The 15640-nt window shown below is 51.2% G+C and overlaps 1 protein-coding gene across 3 annotated transcripts; it reads left to right on the top strand.

The window, feature by feature from the left end:
- Positions 1–518: 518 nt before the first annotated feature.
- Positions 519–15045, top strand: SLC25A19 (solute carrier family 25 member 19). Of its 3 annotated transcripts, none has more exons than XM_019466242.2 (8): positions 519–627; positions 1144–1199; positions 3911–4080; positions 4249–4404; positions 5755–5925; positions 10866–11049; positions 11634–11764; positions 13352–15045. In XM_019466242.2, the coding sequence occupies exons 3-8, from the start codon at positions 3949–3951 to the stop codon at positions 13532–13534; spliced, it is 957 nt and encodes a 318-aa protein (XP_019321787.1). In that variant the 5' UTR covers positions 519–627; positions 1144–1199; positions 3911–3948; the 3' UTR covers positions 13535–15045. The 3 variants fall into 3 exon arrangements, with proteins under 3 accessions (XP_019321787.1, XP_019321788.1, XP_019321789.1); XM_019466243.2 differs by having other exon boundaries at positions 1144–1194; XM_019466244.2 differs by lacking the exon at positions 1144–1199 and having other exon boundaries at positions 523–627.
- The last annotated feature ends 595 nt before the right edge of the window (positions 15046–15640 follow it).

The raw sequence follows: 15640 nt of genomic DNA on the forward strand, positions 1-15640 counted from the left end.
CCTCCCTTCGTTTCTACATTTTCTGTAGGGTCTGTAATGTATTTCTATATCATTTTTATAATGAGAAATTATGCATAATAAACTCTAGGGGAAAACAAAACCTCTACATTTTTGCCGTCTTCTTCCTAGTTTCAAAAACCCATCTAGTCTCACTCCTAAGTCCTCCAGGTTTTAGCTAAACTTCCCGCCATCTCTCCCAAGTTTAGATTGTCCGGGTTCTGAGACTACGAGGGTTTTGAGAAAAACGGGTCAAGTTCAGCGCACCCCAAGCTTCCACCTGCCGGTTGGACGACGAAAGCCACACACCACTTGGCGCCGACACCTCCAAGGGCGCAGCCTGACTTGGGGACGCGCCACGCGCGCGGCGAGACTACATCTCCCAGAAAGCTCTACTTCTTGCACGGGGACCCGCCTTCGTAGCGGCGGACTACATTACCCAGCTACACCTTGCGAGAGGTGTTGCGGTTCTACGACTGTGCAACTATTGGTCCGGCGTATGTCGGAAGCTGCGCAGTGATTGGCCCCGGAGCCCGTCAGTTACTGCTGAGTTCAGTTAGGGTTGCTGTGAGACTGCTGGAGTAGATAGGAAGAGAAGCGCGCGGAGCCGGGCCGCGCCCTTCGTGCCGGGTGAGTGGCCTCTACCTCTTACTTCCTCACCGTGCGTTTGGGGACCCGGGGGTCGCACACGCGCGCCAGCACTCACGAGGGAGCAGGGTCTGTACGCACTCGTGTCACGCCTGACCTAAGAAGCATCTTCAGCGGCGCAGGAGGCAAAACCGCACACACGCGGGACACCCATACACGTGGGTGTCTGTTTGGCTGGCATCTTCTCGGACTCGGAGAGAAGACGCTCCGAGCCACTCCTGGACACCTGCGTCCACACGCGGGGACACCTGCGGGGACATCCCCCCCCACCCCACCCCCACCGCCCCCGTTGAACACTTGGGCACACGGGCACCCGAGCTCACCATTCATATCCGATCTCAGGGGCTTCCGCAGTAAGAGAAGGGGGATGGCCGGGCCAAGGCAAACTCTCACGCACCCCATCCACCCTGCCACTCACTCCAGCGGCCCCCCATCCTCTGGGTGCTCTAGTCTACATATCATGCGTATAGCTCTATTTCATTTTTATTTTGTCTCTAGATAAATATCAAGGCTTACTGGTACAAGAAGGAAATCCAGCAAGCGGGAAACGTAAGGTCACTACTGAACTGTATTTAACCAGCCCTTTCACGTGTATAAAACTTTTACCTTTTTTTACAAAACTTTACCACATATGTTATCGTGCATGATCCTCCCACCAGTCTGGGCTGGGCAGGGCGGACATCATTCTCATTTTCCAGGAGAGGGATGGGAACCCAGGTTAAATAAGCCTCTGGGGGTACTAGGGAGGCAGAACTTAAACTCAAGTTTATTGATATGAGATTTAATGTTATGTCCAGCTATGCACAGCAGCTTATTTGTAGAAATACCTCATTCCCTTCCTGATGGCAGAGAGCTCACCCTGCTCAGTGAGACCTCAGCAGTGGAGGTTTTGCCTGTCAATCATCTGTTTCTCACAGGTGCCTGGAGAGAAGCAGCTTGAATTAATGTCTCAGAAGTTGGTGGGCAAGACCAGATCTCCCTCCTCCTTTGAGAGTGGGGGGAAGAAAGTGCCGAGAAATGGACACATTCCTGGAGGGGTGGCAGTTTCACATCATGAGGCTTTTTTTGTTTTTGTTTTTGTTTTAATATATGTTTATTTATTTTGAGAGGGGCGGGGGAGAGGGGAGGGACAGGGAGAGAGGGAGATAGAGAATCCCAAACAGGTTCCACACTGTCAGGGCAGACTCTGATGCAGGGCTTGATCCCATGAACTGTGAGATCATGACCTGAGCCGAAATCAAGAGTCAGATGCTTAAACGACTGAGCCACCCAGGTGCCCTGAGACTTTTTTCTTTTTAAGTAGGCTCCGCGCCCAGTGCGAGGATTGAATTCATGACCCTGAGATTAAGAGTTGGATGCTCTACCGACTGGAGTCACCCAGGTGCTCCCATACCATTAGACTTGTAATAAAATATTTTAGAATACTTTGCTGAGAGAGCCCCATGGAAATGCCTTGTTAATTGTAAGGATGGATTGGAGCACTACTTTCCTACTTTCAGAAGCGTGAGTTTGGGGCTCTCAGAGTTCCAGAGGAGAAAAAGAATCAGTGGTGGGGTGGACCTTGTCTCTCTGTGGGCACTGACTTTATTGTAACTGTTGGTATTCAAAAACTAGGTTGGTTCTGCGGTCCCTTCTAAAATCATTTATATTTAGTTTTGTAACAAATTCGTATGATATAGAATTGTGTAAACAAAAAGGGAGAGGAGTGCCTGGGTGGCTCAGTCGGTTAAGCGTCTGACTATGGCTCAGGTCATGGTCTCATGTTTTGTGAGTTCGAGCCCCACATTGGGCTGTCTGCTGTCCGGAGCCCACTGCAGAACCTCTGTCTCCCTCTCTCTCTGTCCCTCCCCTGCTCACGCACGTGCACACACACACTCTCTCTCCTCTCTCTCTCTCTCTCTCCCAGAAGTAAAAGAAACATTAAAAAAAAAGAAAGAGAAAGGGAGAGATGTATTTTCTGTCTTCCTTTCCCAACCCTTCCCCTAAAGGTAATCTTAACCAGCCTGTTGGCGGGTGCGCTGTTCCAGACTTTACCCGGTGCTCTCTACTACCATACACAGTGTCCTAGGTCTTGCTGGTTTACTTTTGCAAAAATGGGGTTTTGCTAGACATGCTGTTCTGAAACCTGCTGCTTTTTTTTTTGCCTCACGTTTCAGTGTATTATGGACATCTTTTCAAGTGTGCGTATCACTCTGGCTCGTTCTTAATGGCGACGTACGAGTCCATTGCTTGGATGTGACTTAGTGTATTTATGCATCCCTTTGTGTTATATCCAGTTTTACAAAGAGTGATGTAATGCATGCCATTTTATACACCATTGCTAGTGTTTCTTGAGAACAGTGGTTCTCAACCAGAGCGAGTGCTGTGAATGCTAGAGAGGACGTGAGTCCGGTCCGTGGCGGGGATGCTCTTTAGCTGAGCCCTGATGCAGGGGGAGGAGCTACGGGGGAAGAGTGAGTGGGGGCATATGAGGTGGGGAAGAGCCACTGTGTTTCAGACATGGGGGACAGTAGATGCAGAAGCAAGGCTGGCAGTAGGAATTCAAGCAGTGTTTTCCAGAAACTTGTCCGGAGCGGAGCCTACCCTGATTGAAGTGGCTGAAGAGAGGTCCAGGGTGAGGTCGAGGAGGTCGGTAGGGATCGGGTGGGCCGGGAAGTATCATTTCAAAGCCTAGCAGGCCCCCCCGCCCCCCACCATTGCTGCAGCTGGGGAGGCAATGGAGAAAGCTAAGGAGTCTCTGGGCTCTTCCTTGGGATCACGTTGGCTTGTTGGAGAGTCCCATGGGCCGCTCCTGGAGCCTGCGTGTCTGACGTCTCCCTCCATGCTCATCTGCTGTCATGCTGGCTCAGCCTGGGACTTTACCTTAGATGGGAGTTGGCCATAAAGCCAGGTGTCTTGGAAAGCAAGCTGATCTCTGGAAGTGAATGATTTCCGCCCAAGCCTGTTTGTTCATTCAGTTAACAAATATGACCACTCACCATGCTGGGCTCTGTTCCAGGCGCTGGAAATACAGGGATGGGCAAATGGGAGCCAGGCCACATTTTCACGGGCTCACATTCCAGAGGGGGAGGGTGACAAGAAGCGTGCAGAATAAACATCCAGTGTGCTAATGCCATAAAGAAAACTAAAGCAGGGCGAGGGGACAAGAGGGCATGTAGGTGCTGTTTTAGATGGAATGGTCCGGGAGGACTGCTCTGAGGAGGTGGCATATGAGCAGAGACCCTAAGACTTGCTCTGGTGTTTACTCCACGTCTCTTGCTTGCAGCCTGAAACTGATGGGCGTTGTATGGGCCAGGGGCAGGGATGGTTGGCTATGACCCCCAAGCTGATGGCAGGAATATCTCCAGTTCCGAGGTGGCGGTGGCTGGGTCTGTGTCTGGACTTGTCACGCGGGTGATGATCAGCCCCTTGGATGTCATCAAGATCCGTTTCCAGGTACCTTTTTCCCCTCATTCCACATAATGGGCTAGAGGGCAAGTTCTCTCTTCTTGGAGTTTTGTCAAAGAGAAGCACTTAGCTGCCTTTGTTAACCTTTTCTGAAAGTTCTCCTTCTCACCCCACACCTGCTCCTGTTGTCCTGACTTTTTCAATTTTGATCCCTAGCTTCAGATTGAGCGCCTGTCTCGCAGTGATCCCGGTGCAAAATACCACGGGATCCTCCAGGCTGCGAGACAGATTTTGCTGGAGGAAGGCCCGACAGCATTCTGGAAAGGACACATCCCAGCCCAGCTTCTCTCTATAGGCTATGGAGCTGTCCAAGTAGGTGGCAGGGGAACGGGCCAGGCCCCTGGGTTGGAGTTGTTCAATAGTGGAACACAGGGAGGGTGGGGCCTGCAGGGACCCTGTCTGGGTAGGGCAGCAGGAGCGGTCACCACACTTCTTACTTGTCTTAACTGCGAAACTACCTGAAGTTTGAAGTCTGAAATTGAAGACAGTCAGACTGAGTTATACCACGGGTATTCCCTTGCGCACCTCCTCCCCACCGCGGGCACTTTGCACCGACTGAATATTAGATGTTGCCCCTAGGAGACTGTCTTGACGCCATGCTTGGCAAAGGGCGATACAAATCTTTGCATTTTTTCAAAATAGCATTTTCACATCTGTGCTTCCTTTAGACTTCCCAGCAGCATTGTGAGGGAGGTAGAATAGACGTTACGTGGATCACAGAGAGGGTCAGCGAGCCGCCAGAGGCCACACAGCCTGGAAGTGGTGGGGCCAGGATGAGAATTCAGGCTCCTTGACTTTTGTTCACACATTCGTGCGGCTGGTGCCGGTTGATTTCGTGGCGGATGGCTTGCAGCCGTACGGTCGGAGTGGTGGCAGTAGGCTGCCTGCGTGTGGTGCTAATGGTGAGCCAGGCTCTGCTTTAAGCGCTTTGAGGGGTGTTCTGTGGTCACTCCTGTGTTATAGACGGAAGACCAGGCAGAGAGAGCTTAGGGAATGACCCCAACCAAAGTCACTAGCTGGAAAGGCAGCCGAGCCGGGATGCCCACCTGGGCAGCTGGGGCCCGAGCAGTCCCTGCCTGCTTTTCCTATGACATCACAGCGATGGCTCGGGTCGGGAGCTCATGAGTTGACGCGCCCGTGCCTTTCAGCCTCAGCGGCTGGCACTCAGGTACCGCAGCGTGATGAGTAAATACAGCAGCGTGCTCTCGGGACCCTGGCCCATCTGAGTTGGCTGGGGAAGATCTGAGCAAAGCGGGTTTACGCCATAGAATGTGGAACATGTGGAATTCTCCCAAGAGAATTTCTGCTCCAGGGCAGAACGTCTGTCAAACGGTGCCACCGCCAGGTGAGCCCCAGGGTTGCCCACCGAGAATCAAATAAGGGCCTTGCTTGCCTGGTTCTGAGGAAACTCAGTTGAGGAGTAGAACTTTCTGATGTAAAATTTTTTCTCATATATTTTCTTAACCCTTTGGATATTTGGCTCTCCTCACAGTAGAAAATGTGAATAGAAAATGGCATTTGTGCTCTGAACAAAATCAGATATTTATCGTGTCCCGTCGCTGCCTAAGAATATTTCCTCGCCTGTAGAACCGGGCCGCGCATGGATCATGGTGGCGTTTTGGGTGGGGGGGTTGTCAGTAACTTTGTCACGTGCTCTTGCAGTTTCTGTCGTTTGAACTGCTGACCGAGCTGGTGCACAGAGCCAGCAAGTACGATGCCCGCGACTTCTCTGTGCACTTTGTGTGCGGAGGCCTGTCTGCCAGCACGGCCACCCTCGCCGTGCACCCTGTGGACGTCCTGCGCACCCGCTTTGCAGCTCAGGGTGAGCCCAAGGTGAGTGGCCGGGCCAGAGGAGGCAGGAATGAGTCGCCGAAGGTGGTCCAGGAGGTGGGGCTCTTTTCCTTAGAGGAAACAAAGTGGGAGCACCCGGGGTTTGCGTCCCCTCAGCTGGTCCATCTGTGACACCCGTAACTGTGCTGAGCCCCGTGCAGGGTGCTCACAGCCTCACGTGGGAGACAGAACAAATCCTGAACAGCAGGCTGGACGGTGAGGGCGTCCGGGAGAGTGAGACTTGAGATCGTATTGCTGGGTTATTGTGAGAGTTGTTTTTGGTTTACGCCGAAAGTTTGAGTCAGATTCCAGGAAGAACTTACTGAGTGAAAGGGAGGGATTAAATCCTGAAATAGAGCCCCCCACCGTAATCTCCGTTTCCTGGACTTACATAAGAACAGCAGTACGTGTGCGTGCACGTGTATGTGCGCGTGTGCCCATGCTCAACCCGATTCTTCTCGACGGAAGAATTTTTCCGTCTCCCTTCTGCTTTAGGGTGGGGAATGATGCTCTGCTTAAGAATAACTGTGGTTTTGGGGCGCCTGGGTGGCGCAGTCGGTTAAGCGTCCGACTTCAGCCAGGTCACGATCTCGCGGCCCGTGAGTTCGAGCCCCGCGTCAGGCTCTGGGCTGATGGCTCGGAGCCTGGAGCCTGTTTCCGATTCTGTGTCTCCCTCTCTCTCTGCCCCTCCCCCGTTCATGCTCTGTCTCTCTCTGTCCCAAAAATAAATAAAAAACGTTGAAAAAAAAATTTAAAAAAAAAGAATAACTGTGGTTTCAGTTCTGCTGGTTCTTGGTGTTGCCTGGGCTGGAGATCCTGGGTTGGTGAAGCCCTTTTGTTCAAGAGACATCCTGATGACTTTTGTGGTTCAGAAGGGCAAAGTACCCTGGGAACAACCTGCGAGCTCATGAATGGAGCATGAGAACTAGATCCCTCTGGATGGCACTTCAGTGGGAAATAGAGGTTTCTCCTAATGGGGAAATGAGATGAGGGGCCCTAGGCACTGAGCAGAGAGATGGGGACGAAAGGTGTTTGTAGATGGAAAAGACAGACAGACCTCAGCAACATGGTGGCTGCGGGGATGAGGAAAAACGAGGGATGACACTCCATCACCTTCCCTGCTCTGGGATGCTAGAGTCCTCTTCCGTGACTGCCCAGCCTTTAGGGGAAAAAAAAAATCTATGAGAAGGTGCGCCTTGAAACTAATATAACATTGTATGTCAATTATACTTCAGTAATAAATTAACCAAAGAAGTCTGTGAGAAGGAAAAAATATAAGAGAAAAGAGAATAGCTCATTACCTCTAGCTAAGGCGATTGAGATGCGGATTCTAGATTCTGGAATGATCAGGAAATCATCTGTGTGCAAAAGTGAATGGAAAAGATCTGTTTAAGAGCTGCAGATCAGGGGCGCCTGGGTGGCTAGGTCAGTTGAGGGTCCAACTTTGGCTCAGGTCATGATCTCGCGGTCCGTGGGTTCGAGCCCTATGTCGGGCTCTGTGCTGACAGCTCAGAGCCTGGAGCCTGTTTCAGATTCTGTGTCCCCCTCTCTCTTTGCCCCTGCCCTGCTCATGCTCTGTCTCTGTCTCTCTCTCTCTCTCTCTCTCTCTCAAAAATAAATAAAACACTAAAAAAATTTTTTTAAAAAAGCTGCAGATCAGTAGTGGCCATGGTGTAAATCCTCAACTTTAAAATGTTTCTGGTTTTTTTGGTAACATCTTTTTTTTAATGTTTTTATCTTATTTTTGAAGGAGAGAGAGAGAGAGACAGGGCACGAGCAGGGGAGGGGCAGAGAAAGGGAGACGTAGAGTCTGAAATAGGCTCCAGGCTCTGAGCTGTCACCACAGAGCCTGAGGTGGGGCTTGAATCACAGACCACGAGATCATGACCTGAGCTGAAGTCAGATGCTTAATCGACTGAGCCACCCAGGCACCCCTAAAATGTTTCTTAATCAGCAATATAGGTTAAAAAGTCTGGTGGTTCTGCATGAATTATAAAGAAAACACCAGCCACCCTGATTCCAGTCCCCAAGAGGCAACCACTTTAATACTCGTGCCTCTTCTTCCATTATTTACTTCCTAATTCTTCATAGCATGCTTAACCTTCTACATCTCTGTCTCTTTTTCTTTCTTTTTTTATTTTATTTAAAAAAAATTTTTTAACGTTTATTCATTTTTGAGAGACGGAGAGACAGAGCATGAGCGGGGAAGGGGCAGAGAGAGGGAGACACAGAATCTGAGGCAGGCTTCAGGCTCTGAGCCATCAGCACAGAGCCCAACGCGGGGCTCGAACTCACAAACTGCAAGATCGTGACCTGAGCCAAAGTCGGTCACTCAACTGACTGAGCCACCCAGGCGCCCTGTCTCTTTTTCTTTCTAATTTTTAAATTATAGACAGTAACTCTTGATGGCTACTGTGGAAGATAAGAGTTTACCTCTTTACCATCACCCTCGTGTGCTTGTGTTTCCTCCTTTGTCTGATTACAGTATACCTGATTTCTAGATTTTGGCTAGATCAATATCAGTGTCTTGCAGATATGATTATGTAAATGTTATTGCTGAGCCTTGAAATACATTATGATTACATTTTCTTTTATATTTTTGTCTTGCCTGAAGTTAGTGATTGCCTTGTATTTTATTTGTTTAGCTTTCTGCATGCTCATCACGAAGTTATCCTCTTGATAGGGTCAGCCTGTGGTCATCTGTCCCACTTTATTACAGAGCCTCTTCTGGAGCCCTCCACTCTGGCAGCCTTCACCCTCTGGCTTCAGTGTGGACTCTTTGTCCCAGGACTGTTGCCAGCTGTTCTGTTAGAAATTCTCTTGCTGGGTCCTGTGTCTTCTCTTGATTAATCCCTCATTTTGGTGGAGCACAACATGAGATATGGCTTCTTTAGAGAAGCCTTGATAGAAAATGCCTTAATTTGACCCTTACTTACACTTGACTCATGATTTGGGTATAGAATTCTAGGTAGCTCTCAGTGTTGCTGGGGAGAAGTCCAGAATCACTCTGATTAATGACCCTTTATATGAAACTATCACCCTTCCTGCCTTGGGAGCTTTCAGGATCCCTTCCTGATTCCTGACATTCTAGAAGTTTACCAGTGATGTGCACTGGTCCCTCTGTCATTTGTTGTGTTGGGTACTTCCTGGACCCTTTAGTCCAGACCTTTTTCCTGGACACACTGGACAGAGGATCTGAAGTGGGCTTTGCAGCGAGCCCGACGCAGGACTCGAACCCACAGACCATGAGACCATGACCTGACCCGCAGTCAGATGCTCAACCAACTGAGCCACCCAGGTGCCCCTGTCTCTTATAGTCTCTTTTGAAGATGCTTTTAATTTGGTAAGGTCCAGTTTATCAATTTGTTCTTTTATGGATTTTGCTTTGGGTATTTTATCTAAGAAATCTTTGCCCAATTCAAACTCACAAAGATTTTTCTCTCAAGAGCTTGTCTTGTTCTCTGAAGCTTACCTTTTTTTTTTTTTTTTTTTAATGATTATTTATTTTTGAAAGAGAGAGAGCACGAAAGCTGGGGAGGGGCGGGGGGGGGGGGGACAGAGGATCCAAAGTGGGCTCCGCACTGACACCAGACAGTCCGACGAGGGGCTCAAACTCACAAACTGCAAGATCATGACCTAAGCCAAAGTCGGACGCTTAACCGACTGAGCCACCCAGGCGTTCCCCTTACCTCTTTTAAAAATATCACGGAGGTGATCCCTTCTCTGTGGCCTGAGAATATCACTTCCAATTCTGTGGTTGGTTTCCATTTCCCTTAGTTTTCTTCTTTTGTCTATACTGTTTCTTCCTTCCAGATGATTTCTGTGCCTCCCATCGATCATTATGTTTTCTGGGTTTTTTATTTTTGGTTTTTTTTTTTGTTTTTTTTAAGTCATCTTTATGCCCAACATGGGTCTCCAACTCATGACCCTGAAATCAAGAGTTGCACACTCTACTGACTGAGCCAGCCAGGTGCCCCTGGTCTCCGTTGTTTATGAAGGCTTTCCTCAGATGTGTGTGTCCCTTGGCTGCCAGCCTGGTGTTAAAGGGGGCACAGGGAAGCAGAGTGAGACTGTGGGTGCATGGCAGGCTTGTTGCCTCATGGCCTTCCTCTGAGTCCTGGCCCTTTCGTGGACATCCCCCGGGGCGAAATCCTTCAGTGTGGCTGCCAGCGTCTGGGAGCCAAGTGGTGAGGAGGCGGCCAGGGTCCTCCCTTCTCCGTGCAGAGTAACTCCCTCAGCTGCCCTGTCTGGGCCGTGCCTCGCTGCGCCCACAACCCCCTCTGGTCCACTGCAGAGAGTATATGTTGAGTAGAAGGAAAATCCGTGCCCTGTTGTCTTCCTACGTGGAGATGGCCTGCTGACAGTTCACGAAAGGTTAAATATATGCACCTGGCAAATACCCAGAGAATCTAAAATGGTGAATCTCCCTCTTCCCCTGCCCCCACCTTTCCCCACATGGAGGTAATGCTCGCCCTTCCTTGCTTCCTGTGGATCTTTGTGCAGGATAATCTCTGCATAGTTTTTTTCCTCCACAAGCACCATACCTGTTCTGCATCCCGCTGTGCTCATTTAGCTGTCTGTTTGGGGGATGATCCCTTATCAGCCGCATAGATGGCGTTTTAACAGCTGCTCTGTGTTCTTTTGACGTCCTGTGCCCAGGGGTGGACATTGCGTCTTTGCTCTTGTGCGGGACACTGTGGCAGCTGTCTTTGGGCACATTCTTGTGTGCACTTGTGCAGACAGACGAGTTTTGTAAAGAGCTAGAAAGGTTGTTGCTGGAAAACCCCACCGTTGAAGTTTTTGTCCAATATTTTCTCTGTCCTCTTGGCAGGACAAGTAATGCTCCTGGCAGCTGGGATTTTCGATGAGGGATGCATGTGATGGGCGGTGTTCTAGGGCTAAACCGGCACCCACACTCACTCGAGCTGCACATGTCTGTCCAGGTGTATAAAACCCTTCGAGACGCCGTGGTGACCATGTACAGGACCGAAGGCCCCTTGGTCTTCTACAAAGGCTTGAACCCCACCTTGATCGCCATCTTCCCCTACGCCGGCTTCCAGTTCTCCTTTTATAACGCCCTGAAGCACGTTCATGAGTGGGTCATGCCTGCCGAGGGAAGGAAAAACGGTGAGACAGCCCTCACACGAAGGGAAGCTGGGTCTCTGCTGCACCCCCTCCCCCAAGCCAGAACATCTCCTTCTGAACCACCTGAGAAAGAAGGGCTTCCTGTCAGAAGCTAAGACATCCCGCTCTCCGGACCTTGCTCTGTAATACACCCAGCCAACCAAACCAGTCCCGCTGCTTGTAGACCCCCCCTCGCTTTCGGATCTTGCCACCCCATCGGTGGCACCGTCAAAATTTATTTCTGACTTTGGTCATGGTTTTCATTTTTGTCTGAGGTCCCACTTACACGCAGCCTGGTTTTGGTTGTGTCTTTTGTTTGGTTCTTGTTTGAGGAGGATGGGAAGAGCGGTGGGCGTCCTGGTCCCTCCCGAGCCTTGAACCGAGTCACACGGCAGACGGCAAGCCCTCACTTCTGTTCCATTCTCATTGTCACTCTTCCCCAACATGGCTGTGTGTGGTTCTCCTCAGAGACTCAGGGTGCTGGTGGGTCTTTGTTTCACGGTGGAGGGCTAGGCTCTTGACCTTGAACTTGTCTGCCCCCGATAACACTTCTCTCCTTTATCCCCCTCAATCCCACTTTGACTCAGAGAACCTCAAAAACCTGCTCTGTGGCGGTGGAGCCGGAGTCATCAGCAAGGCCCTCACGTACCCCCTGGACCTCTTCAAGAAACGGCTGCAGGTCGGAGGGTTTGAGCAGGCCCGAGCCTCCTTTGGCCAGGTGAGCCGTCCCCCTCAGAGAGCTCTGAGTCTTGTCCCTCACCTGCCCATTGGGCAGCATTAGCCCCCACAGCTCTGTCATCCCCGACCTGTCCCTGGGGACCCCCAGAAATGCGGGAAAGCCACACACAAAGCCCCGTGCATGTTGGGCACTGTGGGACGATCCAGGTGAAGGAGAGCTCGGTGTTTGCTCTTAAAAAGTGTTCGATTCAGTTTGGGCCAGAGAAAGGTCCCCAAAATACTAAATAACACGGAGAAGGAGACTCCCACCGGCACATAGAGTTGTTTGCTTTATTCTGTAGTGGTTCCTGGAGAGGAATGAATTAAATCTGATCGACTCATACATGGATTCATTCTTCACCCAGAAGAGAGGGGTGGGATGGATTGGGAGTCAGGGAAGGGCGGGAGCATTTCTTACTCGAGGGAAGGGAAAGAATGGAGTTAGTTGTAATATATCTTTGTAGGAAATTCAGAGAAGTCTGCTAGACGGAAAGATTAAAATCACACATAACTCCCAACACCACCTGCCCACAGGTAGCAATCATGCAGAATCTTTGGCTCTAGGTTTGTTTCTTTGCATAAACATACGTGTATACATTTTAACAAATATGGAGCTGTTCACAAGGTTTTTATAACCTCCTTTTTCCATTGTCCTCCTTTTTCCTCCTTGTCCTGAAAGGACGGTTTGAGTTTGGACAGTTGGCGAGAGCCCAGGGCAGAGGACCTAGGCCCTTTTTCTAACAGACTGTGTGGCTGGTTTTGTGGGAGGACCGGTGGTGGATGACGACAGATCAGGGAGGGAAGTTGAGGCCAAATGGAGCAACACTCTGAATACAGGCCACGGAGTGTGGACTTGATCCCTTCCCTTCCTTCCCCTTCCCCTTTCCTCTTCTCTTTTTCTTTCTTTCCTTCTTTTTTCTTTCTTTCTTTCTTTCTTTCTTTCTTTCTTTCTTTCTTTCTTTCTTTCTCTCTTTCCTTTCTTTCTTTCTTTCTTTCTTTCTTTCTTTCTTTCTTTCTTTCTTTCGTCTTTCTTCACTTAACGTGGGGCTTGAACTCACAACCCTGAGATTAAGAGTTGCATACTTTACCAACTGAGCCAGCCAGGCACCCCTTGGTTCTTTATAATACCACTGCCAACACCACGGGGAGTTACTGGAGATTTGGAGGGAGCTGTGTCTTGGGGACGCGAGTCTGGCAGCAATATGTGGTCAACTGAGAAGGCCAGACTGGAGGCTAAAGCTAACAAGGGCTAGATTCAGATCAACCACCCAAAGGGAACCAGGTGGGATGGGATAAAGGGTTGGAGGCGCCTTTGGGAAGAGGGTCCTTAAGAGGCGCAGTCAGTAGGAGCTCTGTCCAGTGCTGATTTCTAGGTACATCTGTTCAGTCTGAATTATTAGTCCACTTGGAAGAGAAAGAAAAGGTCTACTTTTCTGTCCTTTTTGCCTTGTCATCTCTTTGTCCAGCAAGTGTTTATTGGGAGCTGTGATGTGCCGGGTGCCGGGCTGACAAAAGAGTAGAGCCAACACCCACGTGTTGAGCTCTTCTTCTGCCCTCCACCAAGTACCCTCCCTGTTCCTCTCCCCAGGTTCGCAGCTACAAGGGCCTCCTGGATTGTGCCCGGCAGGTGCTTCGAGAGGAAGGCCCAAGGGGCTTCTTCAAGGGCCTGTCCCCCAGCCTGCTGAAGGCTGCTCTCTCCACCGGCTTCGTGTTCTTCTGGTATGAGCTCTTCTGTAACCTCTTCCACCACATGAAGAAGGCGGACAGCTAGGCCCGAGGGCAGGAAGGGCAACCTCCCGAAGGAAGGCAGGCTCATCTACGACCTTGTTGCACTGAGAGCTGCCGCCCGCTCCATCCCTGCCAGCCAGCGTGTCTGTCACCAGAAGGGCAAGGAGAGCACACGGGACTTGGTCTGTGGGGACACGGCCATGCTGGTCCGAGGAGTTTGCGGTGGTTCCTCTGTAGCCCATGCTCACAGGAAAGGCAGCAGCTGCTACCCTGTGTTCTTAGCCCCTTCCACCCAGAGAACTGTCCCTGCTCTGGGTGGGGCCGTGGCCCGAGCACGAAGGCTGGGATTGGGCCTTTGGCAGAGGCCTGGTCCTCACGTGTAGGCTCTTACTCCCACCAACTAATTTAATACACATTGAAGCTACAAGCACATTCCTTAATCTCACTCCCATCTTCCCTTCCTCATCATCCCTCCTCACAAAGTGTGAGGGAGGGGACCGTTGCCTTCCTCGGATGCCATTTTTCTAAGTAGTTGCATTCCTCACACAACTTTGCTTCTAGTTCTGGGGGAAGAACTGGTCACTTTATAACCGCCGCCCCCGCCCGCACCCCATGCCCAGATCTTCATGTCTCAATTTCCACTCAGGCTGTTCTCTCCCCTGGACAACGGAGCACAGCTGAGGGCCTCTGGGGGCGGCGGGGGGGGGGGGAGGTGGTGGTGGTAGGCAGGTCCCAGCAGCCTGAAGGCAGTGGGGGGTTGTGCTGATGGGAAGGACTGTGGGTGAAGATGGGGGCCCTTCTCCCTAGTCTACCTGGGATCACTCCTCTTCCGTGGGGTGGGGGGAAGCTTGCAGCTGAGCCAGTTGGCATCAGCTGCCCTCTCAGGGTGCCCCAAGGTGCTGTGTGCATCCTCTGTCATCCCTGAAGGGCCACAGCTCTGAAGCAGCCGTGTGAGCAGATGGTAGAAGGAAAGGGTTGGACAGACAGCCTGCTGAGGGCACAAGTGGGGGTGGGGGTGTCCGCACAAGAATTCACATCTACTCCTCTGTGCACAGAGGAGACACTGCACTTAGGGGGACGGGGGTGAGAGGGAATTTACAGAACACAAGCACCACCCTTTCCGCCCAGTTCTGCCCCGCTACGTACCCACCCAGGGCAGCCCAGCCTGCAGGGTTGGCTGTGCAGGGGAGGCCAGCATGGAAGAGCACAGGAGTCCCCTGCAGGACTTTACCCTGCTCTGAGACTGGGAGCTGGCTGCAGCCTTTGCAATGACTCAGGATGAAGGCACAGGCTGGGAGCAAGCCTGTGTGGGTGTCGTGGCCCTCGGACTCCTGTCATAAGAACTGTTTGGGCTCTGACCTGGGGCTTTGTGGTATGTTTGGGACCCCGACTCCTGAAGCTTCCCTGCTCTTGGCTGCTAATTCTGAAGATCTAGGCTGTGGGTAGGGTTTGGGGCACTGGAGGCCTGGGTTGGGGCTGCAGGAAGGCAGCTGCCTGAATGTATTTTTAAAGAAATTCCACTTGAGTGGAATAAAGTACACTTTATTCTTTTCATCTCTTCTACTCATTACTTTCTTTTGCTGCAGCCGTCCTTCCTCATTTTTCTGGTGACCACTCCCGCCAGCTGTTTTAATCAGAGGAGAGAACTCTGGCAACAGGAAGTCGCCATGGACACTTCTTGTCCACACCATGAAAAGAGGCAATTCTCTTCCAGCCCCTTCTGGTTGCCCTTCTGCAACCCAGGGCCGACCTCAGGGAGGGCCCTAAGCTGCTAGGCCTATGCCTCTTTCCCAGCCCTAGCCAAGACCAAGCTAGGAGCTTAACCAACTTCGGGGTCACCCCCAGAACTTCGCGGGTCACAGGCTAGCAGGGGGATGGGGTTCTTGGGCTGGTCCACTGGTTTTCAACTTATTTTACCAGTACTGTTTGTACTTGGAGTAGGAGAGAAGGAAAGGGGAGCAGTGATCCAGCCGTTACAGGCACCCCTGCCTTCTCGCGTCGGGGGCAAGAGGCCACCACCTGTAAGTTCCTGCCCCCTCCAGCCATCACTGCCCTACCTCCACAGGGTCTCTTTAAGTCTCCTCTTTGGAACCCGTTTTAGCCCGAGCCCCAGGCGTTGGGACGGGGTAGGGCGCCACCACTTGCTACC

Source organism: Panthera pardus, unplaced genomic scaffold, assembly GCF_024362965.1.
Source record: "Panthera pardus isolate Hobbes unplaced genomic scaffold, ASM2436296v1 HiC_scaffold_3, whole genome shotgun sequence".
Lineage (NCBI taxonomy): Eukaryota > Metazoa > Chordata > Mammalia > Carnivora > Felidae > Panthera > Panthera pardus.